Here is a 19,798-nt window from a genome sequence, read left to right as displayed (position 1 = left end):
GGACTGTTGCAGTGGTGGCTGACGTGAAGCCTCATTCTCTGCTATGACATGCAGACTGATTCTCTGCTGACATGAAGCCAGATTCTCTGTTACGGGACCTCTCTCCTCTGCCTGTGTGTGTGCTGGGCCTAAATATATGCCAATGGACTGTTGCAGTGGTGGCTGACGTGAAGCCTCATTCTCTGCTATGACATGCAGACTAATTCTCTGCTGACATGAAGACAGATTCTCTGTTACGGGACCTCCCTCCTCTGCCTGGGTGCTGGGCCTAAATATATGCCAATGGACTGTTGCAGTGGTGGCTGACGTGAAGCCTCATTCTCTGCTATGACATGCAGACTGATTCTCTGCTGACATGAAGCCAGATTCTCTGTTACGGGACCTCTCTCCTCTGCCTGTGTGTGTGCTGGGCCTAAATATATGCCAATGGACTGTTGCAGTGGTGGCTGACGTGAAGCCTCATTCTCTGCTATGACATGCAGACTGATTCTCTGCTGACATGAAGCCAGATTCTCTGTTACGGGACCTCTCTCCTCTGCCTGTGTGTGTGCTGGGCCTAAATATATGCCAATGGACTGTTGCAGTGGTGGCTGACGTGAAGCCTCATTCTCTGCTATGACATGCAGACTAATTCTCTGCTGACATGAAGACAGATTCTCTGTTACGGGACCTCCCTCCTCTGCCTGGGTGCTGGGCCTAAATATATGCCAATGGACTGTTGCAGTGGTGGCTGACGTGAAGCCTCATTCTCTGCTATGACATGCAGACTAATTCTCTGCTGACATGAAGACAGATTCTCTGTTACGGGACCTCTCTCCTCTGCCTGGGTGCCGGGGCCTAAATATCTGAGAATGGACTGTTCCAGTGGTGGGTGACGGGAAGCCAGATTCTCTGCTATGGAACCTCTCTCCAATTGATTTTGGTTAATTTTTATTTATTTAATTTTTATTTTAATTCATTTCCCTATCCACATTTGTTTGCAGGGGATTTACCTACATGTTGCTGCCTTTTGCAGCCCTCTAGCTCTTTCCTGGGCTGTTTTACAGCCTTTTTAGTGCCGAAAAGTTCGGGTCCCCATTGACTTCAATGGGGTTCGGGTTCGGGACGAAGTTCGGATCGGGTTCGGATCCCGAACCCGAACATTTCCGGGATGTTCGGCCGAACTTCTCGAACCCGAACATCCAGGTGTTCGCTCAACTCTAGTTATATGATATTAATTGTAATACTGATAGATATTATTGAGGATTGAAGTGGTAAGTACATAACATCAAGATACTGATACCATTAAGAATGATTCTGCTGAAATGTTAGTTTTAAATTTAATAGAACTATCTCTGACATCAGACAGTGATTCCAATTAATACCTATATATGAATTACACTTACCTGGAGGATGTCACTGTCTGGCAAGAAAATCTCTTCTAACAGCCACACATTGCCAGAATTGCCCACTCGGGTAGTCACATATTCCAAACCATCTTCTCTTAAAACCGCAACTCTTAGTTCCATATAGTCTGCAACTCCATACATGTGGTACCAGAAGCGCAAGCAGTGGTGCCCAGTGAAACAATTAGCAGGACTCTCCAGCCTTGCCATGTCTCCCTCTTTGGACTGTTGCCCATCAATGTAGAGATAGTATCCATCTATTATAATAATTCAAGTACTGTGTTAGAGAATGGAATTGCTGTAGCTTAAAATAAAATGTTTATTATTTATAAAAGCCTATTACCTCCTGTTGTGTGGTCATATGAAGGTCCAGTTAGATCAGATGGTGTAGCACCTTTCCAGCGTATCCAGTCAATTTGATCTACCTTTGATTGCTTCCAGTTACAGTAGCCAGCATCAAAAGAGCAGTCTATATTACATTTGTCTGCGTGAGAAAAGACAAGCACAAATATGTCCAATTGTGTCAGATCTTTGTGTAATTAACATTAGTGGCCATTTTAAAGCTTTGAAATAAAAACTGTACTAAAACCTTTGGAGGAGATTTTAAATTAGGTGAATTTTTAAAATCCATATTACTTTTGTTTGCACCCCCATAAATTGCACCAAATTTATCAACTATTGCTCAATGTCTGATAATTTTAAGCATCTTCAAAACTAGTGGGGGGATTTATCATTTGCAGGAGTTTTCGCGTCAGTTTTAAGTCTGTCTTTGTTTTGTGCCGGTATACCTAATGTATGAAATAGCGCAAGTGAGATATGGTTTAAGTCTATATTATTGGGGCACTTGCCTGGCATTGAGTTATAACATTGTTGCCACCTTTGAGGATGTTGTAGAAGATAACTGACACTTAAAAGTGATCTAAATCTTAAAAAAACAGTCTTTTGAAAGTGGTGTTAGCTGGTGCATTGTGTGCGACAGCACTTGCACATTTTAAAGCCAGTAAAATATGCATTTGTCTTTATAGATGTTACAACTTTTTTTTATTTTATTTTTTTACTGGAGTTACATTAGTACCATGGCTAAGTGCATTGTAAAATCTCAGAAAACCACACACTTTAGCACAAAAATGGAATGCATCAAAAGTTTAAACTTTTTTCAAGCAGAATTCTGGCACAAAAGGAATGATAAATTCCTCCTATTTTTGGCCAACCTTGTTTTGTCTATGCTCTAAAACCAACTTAATTTCATTAAAAAAAATATGGTTAAATAGTTCTTACCTGGTGTGGCTGAGACAATTGGTTGTGGTGTGATTGTAGATTTATCTAATAAATTAAAGGAGAAAATATCTTTGTGAGCTCTGTGTTGTGTGAAACACAGATTACAATTTACTAATTCTATAGGTAAAAATCTTGAAATTTGAGTAAAATGCAGTATGTTAAATGAACTAATTTATTATACAGTAGTTTATACACAGTGGCCTATGAAAAAGTAGCCCATCTCCATCTCCAGCGATAGTATGGTAAGATGAACGAGCAAGTGGATTATTGCACCCACAATTCACAAAAGATAATGAAAGTGGTCCCTGTTCATGTCTATGCATCTTTGGGCATGTCGGATTAAGTTGGCTGATATAGCTTGCAGCTCTTCTACAATGATGCTATGGATAGTGTTTGTGATGTTTTCCTTGAGTTCATTCAAGGCATATGGATTGTTAATGAACACTTTCTGCTTTAAATGTCTCTACAGATAAAAATCGCATATGGACAAGTCTGAGGAACGTCGTGGCCATAACCCCTTGGTCACAGTTCGCTCCTCCGCAAACAGTTCATGAACACTGACAGCGAGTTCTGTGAGGTATGGCATGTTGCCCCATCTTGTGGAAAAAAAGACATTTTTTATTCTGGTATTAGCTGGTTGTAAAACTATTCAAAGATGTCCAGGTAAATTGCAGAATTCACAGTTGATTTGAGGAAAATTGGGCCGAATATGCGTGCTCCTGACACTGTGCAAACAATCACTATTCGCTGTTTCATGGAGAACACCATCTTTCTGACACAATAGGCCATTTTTATCAAACTGAATAATAAGTCTGAGTTGCCCACAGTAACCAAAAAAAGCTCAGGTTTCAGTTCCTACAGGGCTCTGAAAAAATGAAAGTTGAGCTCTGATTGGTTGTTATGGACAATTATAACTGATTTACTCTTAGGCAGTTTGATTTAGAGATATTAGAGATATGCTACTTTTTCATGGGACACCCTGTATAATGTCATACCATAACTTATTTTAATTTTATAAAAATTATTTAACTATTGAATAATGACAAACTATGTTTTACATCAGGCATCCTCAAACTGCGGCCCTCCAGCTGTTGCAAATCTACAACTCCCAGCATGCCCGAACAGCCTACAGGTATCAGCCTACAGCAGGGCATTGTGGGAGTTGTAGTTTTACAACAGCTGGAGGGCCGCAGTTTGAGAATGCCTGTTTTACATGAATATAAAGAATTTCTTTTTCCATTTTTTATTTTTTTTTTCATTCAGAAATATGCGTTCCCTTACCTGGAGATGAAGGAGTCATTGCAGATGTTGGTTTAGATGGGTTAGTTGTGGTAGAAGTTGGAGTGGATGATGAAACCTTAGTAGACGTTGGACTGGATGGCGCATTAGTGGGAGATGTGACAGTAAATGTTTGAGTAGCAGTAGATGTTGGAGTGGATGGTACAGTTGTAGTAGGTGTTTGGCTAGAAGTAGAAGCGGATGAAATACTTGCTGTAGAAGTTGTAGTAGATAGGATGTTGGTGGTAGATGTTGGAGTGGATAAAACAGTTGTAGATGTTGGAGTATTTGAAGTTGTAGGAGTGGGTGAGATGGTTATAGTGGATGGAGTAGTGGATGCGATAGTAGTGGTAGATGTAGAAGCTAATGGAACAGCTGTGGTGGAAGTTGATGAGATTCTTGTTGTTGATACTGGGGTGGATGGTACAGTGGTAGGTGGCGCAGGAGTTGATGGGATAGTCGTGCTGGTGGTTGTAGAAGTTGGAGTAGATGGGACTACGGTGGTAGATGTTGGAGTGGATGAAACAATTGTAGATGTTGGAGTGATGGTAGATGTAGGAGTGGGTGACACCGTTATAGTAGATGGTGGAGTGGATGGGATAGTGGTGGTAGATGTAGAAGGGAGTTGAACAGTTGTAGTGGAAGCTGAAGTTGATGGTATTATGGTTGTCGATTCCAAGGTAGATAGTACAGTGGTAGGTGGTATAGGAGTTAATGGGGTTGTGGTGCTGGAGGTTGTTATAGTAGAAGAGGTATCCATTGGGGTTGAACTGATAAAACCTATAAAAAGGAAAACATAATATAATGATCATTCAAACCTTGTGGCTTTCCATTGCAAAAAAAAAGAAGAAGAAGAAGAAGAAGAAATAGCTTCCTACTTTGGGGAAAGGGGGTGGATTTGAATTTCTATATATATATATTTTTTTTATTCCCTCACACTCTCAAATGAATTAGCATGGGAGTGTATAAGAGTTTTAATGCATTCCTATGGAGCTCTGACACAGGCAGGGGCTCAATAGGAACTAATGTGTGGCAGCTTCAATTCATTCTAGAGGACTAAAGCTGTGGCACAATGCATCCGGCTCCCCTGATCCTCGCCGGGGGGATCCAGAATATACCTGGAAGCATGAGCTTCTGGATTTTAGAGCATTCAGATGCTGTGTTGACATTTGACCACAGCATATGAAGGGTTAAAAGCCTGTGACAGGCATTACCGCTGGTTATATAAAACAGCAGGTACCTAGAGCTATGGTAACTGCTGCCTAAACAAACGGGCGCCATGTTATAAGTCCCGCTCAGCACTGTACATGCACAGCACTGGTCGGGAAAGGGTTAACTTCAATAGTTCTTTTTCAATTTCCACGTATTTTTCCTTTAAATTCATTGACAGTACCAAGTGTCTGAATTTACCTGGTTTGATAATAATTTTCATGTTGAGAGATAACCTTTGACATTTAACTTTTCAATTCAAAGAGTCGTTAGATATAACAAATTATATTTTTGTTGTATTCAATAGGAAATAAAGAGGTAGAAAATATTGTATGGAAAATGTCCTCTACACATATGTTTTACATTTCTTTCATTTTCTTTTACTAAGTGTACTAATTACCAGAGGTTGTTGAAGGTTTTGTAGTGCTTGTAGTTGATGATGGTCCATCTACGAGAATAAATAATTTGGGAACATATTATTATTTTAACAAATTTTATTCACCAAGTCATAAGGTAAATATTGCATGTATCAGGTGCTACCTTGTCAGTTAATATATACTTAGAATAGTGAATATTTTTAAAATTACAGTGAGGCAAAATTAAGCTTTGTAGCTTACAGCAAGAGTGGCAGTAGGGGTGGTGCACTCTAATCCCAGATACTAGTTAATTAGAAATTGTAATTGAAAGAAGAGAGCAGCAGTTGCAGTACTGCATCTGTACTGCAGCATTATCAATTTATTAAATAGGATCGCCATGTTTAGATTTTTCTTACAGCTACATATAATTCACTATATGTTCCATAGTCAATGGGAAGCTAAACACTGTGATGCCTTAAGGAATAACAGCATTTTTCTCTACCACATATCACTAGTAATTGGTAAAAAAAACTTAACTAACTTTTCTAACTCTACATTGCCACAAATTTCTTTCATAACTGCTGGGTAATGCATAACATATACACATATGAGGCAATGTTTTTACTATTGAGCAAAAAAATTATAGGAAACTACCAACTGCATATTCAATAGTGATAATATGTCCCAAATGAGGCAATGTCAGCTGTGTAGAACTTATAACATGCTTTATTTGGTCAGAAAGTTCCCCAGATTTTAACAGATTATGGGGCCTTAGGTACCCATTTTAGATTCAATGTTTAGATATTGTAAGCTTAATATCACAGCAATGTTCATAGATTCTATTCATATTTGAGTATTTTTTTATTTTTATTTTTCTGCCAGAGGAACGGGAACAAAAAAATAGAGTTCTGGATCTGTCACAAAATGAACACCAGCAGACCTACAAATCCTAATGAACTACAAACTCCATTGTGGTGTCTATCATTTTGACATGATGCATGCTGCTGTATATAAAAGAATGCCCTGATGGAGGCTATAAACAGAAATGTGAACAGAGACAAACAGTTGATGTAGATATACATACAAACTGATTGAAATTCACCGGAAGTTCACTGAAAGTAGTCTTCAGGCAAAAAAATCCAGATTACATGACTTACCAACACAGTATCCCCGGATAAGAGATATGTCATCTATGGCCACATCACTGCGGAAATCTTCACCTATGATGCCTTCAATAAAAATCTGTGAACACAACATATTCCAACATAAGTTCCTATTGGGTTATTGCACTAAAGAAGTACCATAAAAAAAAGAAAAATCACTGTAAAGATGGTTCCACTTGCCTGGATGATGTCACTGTCTGGTAAGAAAATCTTTTCTAAACGCCAAACATCCCCAGCATTGCCCATTAGGTTAATCACATATTCCAAACCGTCTGCTCTTAAAACAGCGACTCTTAGCTCCATGTACTGTGCAACTCCATACATGTGATACCAGAACTGTAAGCATTGGCTTCCCGTGAAACAATCAGCAGGACTCTCCAACATTGCTTGGTCTCCCTCATTTGAATTACGCCCATCAATGTACAGATAGTATCCATCTAAATAATATGAAAAATATATTGTCTTTTAATGTTTTCATGATGTCTTCTCAGACTAGTTTTCATTTTTGTTACTGTATAATAAAGGGCTGGTAATAGTTCAAAAAGGGACAACTAATTTTGAGATAGTTTTGTCAATTACTTACTTCCTGTTGTGTGGTCAAATGAAGGCCCTGTTAGATCGGAGGGTGTTGAACCTTGCCAGCGTATCCAGTCCAATTTATCCATTTTTGATTGCTTCCAGTTACAGAATCCAGTATCAAAAGAACAGTTTATATCACATGTATCTATTCCAGAGAAAAGCATACAAATGTATACATAAGAATTTGACAATACTTATAATATCAATAAAGATACTATAGTAGAAATCTATACATATTACCTTTTTTATATAAAAATATTAGGCAGGAAAACCATTTACCTGGTGTAGGTGACACAGTTGTTGTGGTGGCAGTAGTTGTTGTGGGGGGAGCTGAAGTTGCTTCTACTTCTAGTAAGTAAACATAATAGGTAAACTATAATGTAAAATATAGTAAATGTTATATAATACAATAAAAGGAAGACTTTTTTAACTTACCACAGTTAGTATCTTTTTTCCAGTCACCAAGAGATACTCCTATTGCTTCACATGCTGCAGCATAAGCCTCTAGTGAACTGCAGAAATAATCATCATTCCCTTCTGTTGCACATTGGTCATACACACAACTCTCAAAGTAGTGATATGGAGGTATGAGAGCATAACACTGTGCAAAGGGGCCATTGAGAAGCTTAATTATTTCACATTTAGCCTCAGCCTCTTGTTGTATGTCAGGAAGGCATGTTGATGGAGGAGGAGGAGTTGAGTCACACCTACAAACATTAAAAGCTTAAAGTTAGATCTCATGTTCAACAGTTGGTGAAAGATGAATGGGACAACAGATCTGATGAATAAATAGAACAAGACAATACTCACGGCCAACCATCATCTGGTACTCGCCAGCTATTTCCAAAGTCATTGACATCAGTTGCAATGCTGCCATCAGGTGTTGTGAAGTCATCAAGGCGGTTGTCATTGTAGGTGCCACATAAACCACATAATAAATCTTTGTATCTTTCATCCACTATAACAAATAACTCATGATCTCCATTAAATTTAATTTGGAGTCCAAAGTTGGTATTCACTACTACATACTGCCCACTTTTTATGATACTTATGCCAGACACGTTTGTAGGAAGAGTAACTAAAGCATTGTTAACCTGTAAAGGAACAGAAGAAAGTAACCTCAATAAGTATAAAAATATCTCTTTGATTAAATCTAAGACCAGTGTTTCCTTTAGTTTAAAGGGAATATCTCATCTATACTGTTATACTATTTAAAACCAGATATTGAAACATATTCCATTTTTGCCGTGTGCAATAGATTGTCTATCTATATATGTTATTCTAGTTTCTGTACAAGATTTTAGGGTCAGCAATCTTTTCTGAGCTGTTAGCATTTTGAGATATGTTTTACAGCAGGGGACAGGCAACCTCTGGCACTCCAGCTGTTGTGCAACTACAACTTCCAGCATGCATACTGCCTCTGCTCTTCTCAGAACTCTCACAGCAATGGAGCAGGCTGGGAACTGTAGTTTTACAACAGCTGGAGTGCCAAAGGTTCCTGGCCCCTGTCTTACAGCATATCTTGGGGTAATATATATATATATATATATATATATATATATATATATATTTGATCTTACAAAACAGACTGCAAAATGTAAACTATTGTTGTCCAATACAGAACTAGAACGTGAAGTCCTTAAAGAAGACAGTTTCTTCATGGCATCTTAAAGTATGTGTATTGCAGCACTTATTTTTCTCAGATTATGTAATTTGTCTCTTATCTTATAACTCCTGAGGTTATGAGCAAAATATGGGTAGAATAAAATAGATTAGCAATAGACTTACATGCACAATATTGTTCTTCTGTATCAGAATGTGTACATCGTCGACAGTCAGGGCAACAGAACTAATGGCCGTCCAGCTTGGGTTACCTCTATGTTCGTTGCGTGTAGTGACACTAAAGCTGTGCGATGTATTGGCACAAGTCTCCGACACAGTGTAGTTACACGATCCTTGGAAGTGATGAAGTGTGCCATCAAATGTAGAGTAATGGGGGTCTCCATAAATATGGCAGATTGCTGTGCTTGGTTGGTAGCAGCCCAGTAAACCATCTTGTACCTTGCAGATTTCATCTTCTGGACAAGACATTGGTAGACAAGACACAATATTGTTTTCTTGACACTGACATCTTCTCTCACAGTTTCCTTCAATGAACTCATCGTCTCTCTGTAAAAAACAAATGGAAAATACAGTATGTGTAACAACAGAAAACAAAATGTAAAAGAGCAAAAAACATGCATAAAATAATTTGTGTTGTTCAACACTTACATTGTAATATTGGCCATTGTACCAACATCCACATTGTGCTTCAGAAATGCAACTTCCTCCACTGAGGATATAACCATTATTACATTCACACCCTTCCACACAAGGAGCGCTGCATTTCTCTGGAGCATGTGGGTCCAGGCAGGTAGCGGGACATGCGGTCATACATTCATTGTACTGGCTGTTACCTGGACAGTCTTGACCCCCTGTTAATTGTAATACATAAAATTTGCCACAATTAAAAGACATTTCATATTCCAGCTACAGTTTACAGAATTAGTACAATTTATTCTGCCAATACATACCACATGATGTTATGTTTCTCCAGTTTGGAATGGTGACTCCTTGTTTTTGACAGGCATCAGCATATGCTTGTAAGGCACTACACAAAACATCTTTGCCTCCATCTAAAGCACAGAGATCAAACACACAGCTTTCAAAGAAGCTGTCAGGATCGACTACAGCGTGACATATGTTAAACAGGCCATCTTTACTTGTTAGTAAACCACAGAATGTATCACTTTCATACAGGTTTTCTTTCTCTGGAGGACACGTGGTGGGTGGAGGTGGAGTTGGTCCATCTGTACATGATGGATCATATTTGTCATAGACAATCCAACTATTTCCTAATTCATTAGAATTCTGGGCCAACTGTCCATTTGGCATCAGGAAGTCATCTGGTCTCTTGTTGTTGAAGTTACCGCACATACCGCAAACTTCATTTGAGAATGTGTTGGGTAATTTCACTTCCACAGTATGATCAGTGTCATAAGAAACTTTAAGTTTGAAATCAGTCTCTAGAACCACATATCTTCCACTTATAGCCACTTTCACTGCACCTCCATTCAAAATGACTGGAAGATTAGTCCAAATATCATTGACCTGCAATGACATTGGTGAATGAGTCACGTATTCAAGACAAACCAGACATACAGGAAAATATACATTATATTTACTAAGGATGTCTTACCAAAATGCGAGATTTTTCTTTGTTCAGAATCTCTATTCTGTAGCCATAAACTTCAACAAGCACTCTCTGCACATAGGAGACAGATGGATTTCCTCTGTGTACATTCTTTGCTTCCACATTAAAATATGGAAGTGATGAGGAGTTGTTGCATAACTTTGTGAGAGTATATGTGCACAGACCCATGAAGTGGTGGGTCTGTCTATCAAAAGTCTCATAATGAGGGTCATTGTGTACTCTGCAGACACCATACGTGTAATACACACATTCAGGATTTCCGTTAGTCACTGAACAGTACTGGCTACTTGGACAACTGTCACTGTTACAGATTAAACTGCTTCCAGGTGAAGGACATCTACATTTTGTGGAGCAGGTGTCATCTTTCCAAAATTCAGATCCTACAGGATAATGCTTATCATTTTCCCAACATCCGCAGTGAAGACTGGGCACACATTTCTTGTTGTACAAAACATACCCGGGGTCACATATACATGATTCTGTGCAAGGCAGATTGCATTTAGATGGAGATCCTGGACTCCTGCAGGTAGCTGGACAGGCTGACCCACACTGTTCAAAATGGCTGTTTGGTGGACATTTGATAGCTGTGAAATAGGGTTAGAAACTTTAGTACATAAATATGGGTCATACGCAATAAGCTTAATTACTTTTCATTACATGTATATTTACATTCTCTTTTAGGCTTTTTTAACTTTTGCAGTTATAAAGCTTTTTAAAGAGTGGGTACTCATTGATTGAGGATTGGTTCAAGCAAGTAAAAAAATTAAAACACTATTTATGTTCTGCTTACGGCAAAAAGTGTCATTTCTCCATGGATGAATCACAGCTCCATTAGACTGACAGGACTGTACATAGGACTGCAGATTGTCACACAGGGCTCCAGGATCCAGATTTAATTCACACAGGTCATACAAACAGTTATTAAAGTAGACCAGAGGATCTACAACATCATGACAGTCTTTAAATGGACCATTTTTGTCAGTGATGATTCCACAGAAGCTGTTGCCGGCAATAATAACTTTTTCATCATCAGTGCAGTCAGGTGGAACATCTGGCCCAGGAGTACACCTTAAAGGAGAATAGTTAAATACATAAGGAGCTCAATTTCAAATGAATAGAGAAGAAACTGAGAAATCTATACACTAAATATCATTTTATTAAAATATAGAACATTTATTTGTGGAAATATATTGAGAAAATATGTGTTTCAATAAAATAAGTTTACAAAAGAACAGATTTTTTCAATAGATTAGACGCCAGAAGTAAATATATTATTCATAAAAAAAATAAAAAAATAACAGACTGAATGTACATAAAAAGAATTGACTTACATGGTGTCATTCTCCACTTGCCAACTGTTACCAAGGCTGTTGGAGTCAGACTCTAGTTCTCCATCTGGGTTTAGGAAGTCATCAGTCTTATTCCCGTTGAAATTACCACAGAGTCCACACACTTTGTTTGCATATTCATGTGGAATAGTCACTACCACTCTATGGTTGCCATCGAATCTCACATTTAGGCCAAATGCTGTTGTGACTAGAACATCATGTCCACTCAGGAATATATTAATACCTGGTACTAGAGTTTCTGGTAAGGTCACAATGTTTCCATTTACCTATATGCAGAGAATAACATATAAAAATAATATCTGAGGTACTTTATTCTAAACTGATAATTTCAGAAATAATAACTTAATTTCAGGCACTTCATCAGGATTATACGTTCTTATGCATTTCTACTTTGGAACACTTAAGGCGAGATTTATCAAACTGGTGTAAAGTGGAACTCACTGTTGCCCATAGCAACCAATCAGATTCCACCTTTTATTTTCCAAAGGAGCTGTGATAAACGAAAGGTGGAATCTGATTGGTTGCTATAGGCCACTAAACCAGTTCTACTTTACACCAGTTTGATAAATCTCCCCCTTAGAATCTATAATCATACCTTGACTACCCTGTTCTTCTCCAGTGTGATCTTGTATCCATGCACATCCACGTTCACATACTTGACATAGGATACTCTTGTATTTCCTCCTCTGTGCTCAATAGCTGCTTCCACATTGAAGTCAACTGGAACTTATATTCAGTAGACTACAAATATAACTTTAAATTAGAATCATACCTTGACTACCCTGTTCTTCTCCAGTGTGATCCTGTATCCATGCACATCCACATTCACATACTTGACATAGGATACTCGTGTATTTCCTCCTCTGTGCTCATTAGCTGCTTCCACATTGAAGATAGCTAGATTTCCATTATGTTCGCACAGTTTGGAAAGAGTGTAGGTGCAGGTTCCCATAAAATGGTGAACCTGGTTATCAAAGGTGTAATAATGAGGATCTCCATTGACTTCACATGAACCTGTGAATACAATGATAGATGACATCAATTATCTTGATTAATTACGTTATTGCAAATTATTGTTCTACAGTATATATAATGGGCTTGTATAGTTAGGTAAAGTTTGTTCTATATACTTCTGAAATTCTTTTCTCTACAAATATATATATATATATATATATATATATATATGCTTATTATTGCCAATTGTTTTCGATGGACCAAATGTATTCTGGCATATGGTCAGTCACTTGAGTGCACTTTACTTGCAATACATCCTCTTCTAAAATGCATCTGTTTAAATTTGCATAGTTTTATTGATCTATAAATTTTTTTCACATACAATAGTCCATCTTGATTGACTATCCGGTGCAAAATCCTGTGCGCTGTGATGTATGACATCACCAGCCGGTCGACGTGGTGACATCATCACAGGCCCGTGCAAGATTTCATGCTGGATCTTCTGTCAAGATGGCGGCAGCCAACTCTTCACGATCAAATAGATGAAGTAAGTATGATATTTTAATTTTTTTTTAATTATAGACCTAATATTACTCTCAGATGCCGCGATCAGCAATGAATGTGTCATCTGAGGGGTACAATGATGGGGAGCGACTGAGGGGTACAATGATGGGGAGCGACTCAATCACCGTTCCTTGTCACTGCACCCACTACTTACAAAGAAATAATGACAAAGTAATTCATCACAAAGCTAATTGTTTTGTAAAATTAGTAAAAATTCAGTGAAGCAGCAGAAATTTTTAATTAAAAGCATATAGTATACAGTATATGTATGTATCTGATATATTATTTAGAACAGAGAATTTAATTAGATAGATAAAGTGAAACCTTTAGGGCTTGTCCAACCAATTTGCAAAATATTGTTACTGTACCTGGTGGAGCTATGGGTTGACTGGTAGTTCTTGGAGTAGTAGTAGTTGCAGGGGTGGTTGTTGATTGTCCTGAAGAGAATAAGGCAATATACATAATAAAATATTAAAATATATATTAAAAAATATATCTATAAATAAAGGTATATGCATATGTTTAATGACTGTAATCCAATTTATCTGTACAATAAAAAAATGCTAAGAAAATAATTAGTACAAATTTTAAAGGTTTGAAATCAGCTACCGTGTTACATTTTATGACTAGTTTTTGAAAAATGTCCTTTGGTTCTTTTCATTGGAAAATTATTATTCTTACTTTAGTTATGTGATACATTTTCATATCTATGTTTATTTGCTTTGCTTTAGAAAAGTTGATCACAGGCTATCGTACTCCTGGGATATGAAAAACTGGACAGCAAGTTACTATTACACAGTTGCCGTTGAAATGTACGACTGTAAATAGATCAGATGTGTCAGGTCTTCTAAATCAGAGAACCACTTTAAGAACTAAGGTCATGATTTATGAATTATTCCCTATGACAGAATATCAGGACTTTATTAAAAGCATCACATTTCCTCTCTATGAAATGTAGTAGGAAGAGGCTAAATGACATAGTTACCTGGTGTTGGTGGGAGTTTGGTTGTGGTTGTTGTGGTCGTAGTAGTTGTGGTGGTGGCCTTGGGAGCACAGGTCTTCACTCCATTCTGGACCTGACAAACCTCATTAGGGGGACATGTCTGATCTACGCAGTTCACAAGATTGTTTCCTTCACATGTGCAGAGACTTACACATTCCCCTTTCCAGAACACTTCATTTTTCTGCAGAATTACAATTTAGAAGAAATCATTAAATACTACAGTCACACAACAGATGGATGTGTTCAAATATGAATGAACTACAGTACATATAAAGATGTGTATTATACATTATATTTCTTATAGTATATTTATAGATATTTTGCGACCTACTTGAAATCCATGAATAGTAATAATACTGACCTGGTAGTACTTGTCATCATAAAAGCATCCACAGTCACTGACAGGAACACAAGTGCTTCCACTCAGTACAAAGCCACTATCACATTCACAACCATCAGTACATGGCTTATTGCAGTTGTCTGGTGCATTCTGATCTAAGCAGGTGGCTGGACAAGCAATGCCACATCCATTATAGTGACTGTTTGCAGGACATTTGAGTGCTGAGAAAAAATGGAAGATAAAACGATGTAATTATAAGAGTATTTTATACGTATGCATCTATGTGATTTTCGGTCCATTTATTTATGATCAGTTACTAAGTATGACTTATATAAACAACAAATTTGGGCAGATCTAATAATATCTAAAAAGTAGACAGCATAAACTTACTGTATACAGGCTGATACTTCTGAATGACAAATTTCATAACTGGTTGGGCAGGGCACTTTTGTCTAAATGTATCCAGATTACAGGATACATAATTTTGGCACAAGTTGCCACTAGAGATCAGCGAATCGACTTCCACAATAAATTCGATTCACCTCGAAACCGAAGTTCCTCATGCTTCGTGTTAGCGAATCAATTTAACCTGAAATAGTGTAAAAAACTAAAATAATCATACTTACCTCCTCCATTTGCTCGTGACGGGCCACTAGCCACCATCTTGATTGAAGATCTTGACCGAAATCCAGTGCGCAGTGGCGTATGACGTCATTACATTGGCTGGCGTTATGACATAATCTTGCGCCTCGTAAGATTTTGCGCCAGATCTTCAAGCAAGATGGCAGCAGTCAGCCCGTCATGAGAAAATGGAGGCAGTAAGTTTGATTTCCATTTTTTAAATGTTAATTTTATACTCTTTTTACACTCGGATGCCGCAATCATTTATGAACGCGGCATCTGAGGGGTACGATGACGAGGGCAGCATGATCACAGCTCCCTGTCATTGCACCCTCTACTTACAAAAAATGCACTTTGTGAGAAAGTGATTTGTCACAAAGCAAATTTTTTCATAAAATTCGGCAAATCAGCCGAATCAAACTTTTCAAAAATTCGCTCATCTCCAGTTGTCACATTGACAGCACATGGCCCTTTCTACTAAGAAGGCACATGCCTTCTATCAGTTATGCTATATACCACACTGACAGATTGGAGGTGAATTATTCTCTTTGGTGCATTTGCTTCATGAATTGGTTTAAACACTAAACTTTGATGCAGCAAATTCTGCCACATTTTATATCAGATAGCATACAGACCCAAATTAGTATATGAGGGCCAGTGGATTTAAGAATTTTGACATTATGGTCACATTATTGTAAGAATAAGGAATACATACGACAGAAAGAAGAATTTCGCCAAGCAATAACAACTCCAGCTCTTTGACAGGCATCAGCATAGGCCTCTATTGCTTTACACAAAGTCTCATCTCCGAGTGCACAGAGATCAAACACACAGCTATCAAAGAAGCGTTCAGGATTGATTACTGAGTGGCAAGCCTTGAATGGTCCATTCTTATTTGTTAACAGGCCACAGAAAGCATCACTTCCATAAAGTTCCTCATTCTCTGGTGGACATGGTGGTGGTGGTGTAGGGGGAATTGGGTTACACAATGGATCATCATCATCTTCCACCTGCCAGCTATTTCCCAACTGATTAGAGTTTTGTGCCAACTGTCCATTGGGCATCAAGAAGTCATCACGTGGATTATTATTCAAGTTACCACACATTCCACAGGTCAGATTATAATAAGTAGTTGGTACTTTCACATCAAGAGTATGATCAGTGTCATAGGAAACTGTGAGGTGGAAATCAGTCTCCAAAATAACGTATCTACCACTTCTTGTTACCACTAGGGATCCATTCACTAAGCTTATTGGCAGATTTGTCCAGATTCCATTTACCTGAAAAAACAGAAACACATGGTTTTTGCTAGAACCAAACCAATTTACATTAACACTGTCAAGACTGTTCTGATTTGTTAATTTTACTTACCAAAACTCTACTGGGCTCATTTTTCTCCATTGTTATTTTATAGTCATAAACTTCTACCATAACGCTCTGAATCCACGACACAGTTGGATTTCCACGGTGTTCGTTCTTCCCTTCAATATTGAAATACGGAAGAGAAGTATAGTTGCTGCAAAGCTTTGAGATGGTATAGGTACATATTCCCATGAAGTGGTGAGTTTGCTTATCAAAGGTGTTATAATGAGGATCTCCATAAACGACACAGTTACCAAATGAAAGATCTTGACAGCCAGGTTTTCCATTTTCTATACCACAATATTTTCCATCTGGACATGATGCTGGTTCACAGATTAAACTACCTCCTGCTGAGGGACAGCTGCATTTCTTTGTACATGTGTCATCTGTCCAGAAATCTGAGCCTACAGGGTAATGTTTTCCATCTTCCCAGCAACCGCACTGGCTTCTTGGAACACACATTTTGTTATAAAGAACATAGCCTGGATCACAAGCACAACCCTCTGAACACGGAAGAGAACATGTGGATGGAGATGCTGGATTGACACAAGTAGCTGGGCAGGCAATGTCACAGAGTTCATAGTGGCTGTTTGGTGGACACTTCAGTGCTGTAAAGGAAAAACATAATTAGGGAAAAAAAGAGCTAGTAACACTGGGCAAACAGGTGAAAATGTAGATGATGTAGTTGTCTCATCTACCAATAATAGTAGAATCAAAGTATCAATAGCAGAATCAAAGCTAAACCTGATCCATCAAGCTGAAGGTTAGTCGTGTACTATGGGCTCATCTCACTCTGCAACAAGGTACTTTTTATCATATTGATACCACCTTGACATTTTGAATATTGAGTAGCTAAATTTTTAAGTGATTAATACAGATTTTATGTTTGGCTCTAACATATTTTATTTGATAATATATTTTTACAGATTATAATGTTTAACTGATCATTTTATTTTACTTTAGCAATGTAAATTGACTTCCTGTAGTGTTACAATATACATTATCATTACATCTTGATGTGGTACTTACGACAGAAAGTTTCATTTCTCCAGGGATATATTGAGATTCCATGAGATTGACAAGCCTGTGTATAGGACTGAAGACTCTCACAAAGGGTACCAGGATCCAGATTCAGTTCACACAAGTCATATGCGCAGTTATTAAAGTACACCAGAGGATCCACCACTCCATGGCAATTTTTGAATGGACCGTTCTTGTCAGTGATTATTCCACAGAGGCTGTTACTTGCTATGGTGTTCTTCTCATCGTCAGTGCAGTTTGGTTGAATTTCTGGTCCGGTTGTACATCTTGTAAAATTATTATTTAATGGGAAAAAAAAATGTTGCAATGAATAAAGTCCACCATGAAAAGTAGCAGTATTACCACTGACTCTCAGCACATTGCTTGTTTCAACAGAGAGGATCATTAGAATAAAACAAATACAAATATAGTAAATACAGGTACATACACATATATAGAATAACACAAAAAATCCCAGCAATTATTCCTGTAATCTCCTTCTCCCTTTTAATCCTTTCCTTACATTGCTATTAAAGCTTAGAATATATAAATATTTTTTAAATATAGTGTCCTAGAAAACCACCCACTTCCTTCTTCTTTTACTACTCCTCACATTGCTGTGTCTGCCTGTGAGATCACTGACTGCAGCAGGAGCATCCCTCATTGCTCTGCCTAGAAAAGGCATAAAAAATAATAACTGATGATAGCAAAGCCCTGTTCTGCTACTGTCACCAATCTAGAAATGTAAAAGGTCAGGGGGAATTCCCAACAAGACTGTTTCAGGAATATCAGGAAAATCTTGCAGACTGACAAACAGTGTTGGCATCTTTATCTCCTCTTTAATTTCTAGATTTAGTTTTTCTTGAAATAGGACTTTGTGGCTGTTATAGCGTTTACATTAACATATAAATAGATATGGTGTGACCCCTATTACTTTCACCAACAAGCAGATCGAAGGAGCCAGGAATCACTGCAGCCATAAAATCAGAACTGTCCTTGTCCTGCATCTATGATTGGCATTCCAACTCACTTCCATTCAAGGGACAAGGACTTAAAGGGAACCTGTCATGTGGATATTTGATTATAATCTAAATAATTATATACAATCATTAACTACTAAAAAGTACCTTAGGGTCCATTCACACGTCCGTTTTTTCTTTCCTGATCTGTTCCGTTTTTTCAGGAACAGATCAGGACCAGATCTGGACCCATTCATTTTCAATGGGTCCTGGAAAAAATCGGACAGCACAATGTGTGCTGTCCGTTTCCGTTGTTCCGTTCCGCATGTCCGTTTAAATATAAAACATGTCCTATTCTTGTCCTGAAAAATCGGATCCTGGTACAATACAAAGTCAATGGATCCGCAAAAAACGGATGACATTCGGATGTCATTCCGTATGTCATCCGTTTTCTGCGGATTCCGTTCCTGGAAACACATAACAAATTTTTTTTTTTCCAAAGAAATCCAAACAACTTTATTTGATTATTGAAATGTATACATGTTTCCGTTTTTTGCGGATCCGCAAAAAACGGATGACATACGGAAACATTTTCAGAAACAACGGATCCGCAAAAAACGGACCGTTTTTCAGGATGAAAAAAAACAGGACGTGTGAATGGACCCTTAGATGTATTCACTTACTGGTGTGACAGATGGTTACCTCATAATATACACACAAAGATGCTGCATGCCACATGCTAATGAGCTGATTTGAGTCCAGCGTGATGTCATTGAGTCCAGCGTATATTTAATGAACAGCTATAGCCACTCCCCTGCCCACCTGCTGCTGATTTATATGGAAACAAACTGTCATTCAGCAGCAGGTGGGCGGGGAGAGTCAGGAGCTCATGAATATTCATGGCTCATCATTATCAGCTGGAGCTTTTCAATACAAAATGTTGGCAGATTGACTGGGTCAATTAAAGAAAGTGATCCAGCATTTTGCTAAGCAAATCAGTCACGTATTTATGTTGCCCTTAGTTAGGACACCATAAAACTGGTGACAGGTTCCCTTTAACTATCCTTGAATTGTAGTATCTGACATATGTGAATGGCCAATAGTGGCCTTATGTTGGGCATTGAT

The 19,798-nt window shown here is 38.0% G+C and overlaps 1 protein-coding gene across 1 annotated transcript in view; it reads right to left on the bottom strand.

Moving 5' to 3' along the window:
- Positions 1-19,798, bottom strand: part of LOC122935324 (IgGFc-binding protein-like) — a 142,909-nt gene that overhangs the window by 46,320 nt on the left and 76,791 nt on the right. Inside the window, exons 30-52 of the mRNA XM_044291089.1 lie at positions 17,724-18,001; positions 16,704-17,302; positions 16,048-16,612; positions 14,733-14,932; positions 14,354-14,552; positions 13,737-13,805; positions 12,623-12,864; positions 11,833-12,116; positions 11,292-11,569; positions 10,487-11,085; positions 9,822-10,398; positions 9,520-9,722; positions 9,037-9,417; positions 8,059-8,342; positions 7,684-7,955; positions 7,528-7,596; positions 7,253-7,393; positions 6,850-7,106; positions 6,664-6,748; positions 5,551-5,598; positions 3,945-4,721; positions 1,729-1,869; positions 1,386-1,642 (exon numbers count right to left, since the gene is read on the bottom strand). Coding sequence (XP_044147024.1) covers positions 1,386-1,642; positions 1,729-1,869; positions 3,945-4,721; positions 5,551-5,598; positions 6,664-6,748; positions 6,850-7,106; positions 7,253-7,393; positions 7,528-7,596; positions 7,684-7,955; positions 8,059-8,342; positions 9,037-9,417; positions 9,520-9,722; positions 9,822-10,398; positions 10,487-11,085; positions 11,292-11,569; positions 11,833-12,116; positions 12,623-12,864; positions 13,737-13,805; positions 14,354-14,552; positions 14,733-14,932; positions 16,048-16,612; positions 16,704-17,302; positions 17,724-18,001 — 6,805 coding nt within the window. The remainder of the gene's footprint in view (positions 1-1,385; positions 1,643-1,728; positions 1,870-3,944; positions 4,722-5,550; positions 5,599-6,663; positions 6,749-6,849; positions 7,107-7,252; positions 7,394-7,527; positions 7,597-7,683; positions 7,956-8,058; positions 8,343-9,036; positions 9,418-9,519; positions 9,723-9,821; positions 10,399-10,486; positions 11,086-11,291; positions 11,570-11,832; positions 12,117-12,622; positions 12,865-13,736; positions 13,806-14,353; positions 14,553-14,732; positions 14,933-16,047; positions 16,613-16,703; positions 17,303-17,723; positions 18,002-19,798) is intronic.

Source organism: Bufo gargarizans, chromosome 4, assembly GCF_014858855.1.
Source record: "Bufo gargarizans isolate SCDJY-AF-19 chromosome 4, ASM1485885v1, whole genome shotgun sequence".
In the NCBI taxonomy this organism is placed as follows: Eukaryota; Metazoa; Chordata; class Amphibia; order Anura; family Bufonidae; genus Bufo; species Bufo gargarizans.
This window is presented reverse-complemented; position numbering and strand designations above follow the sequence as displayed.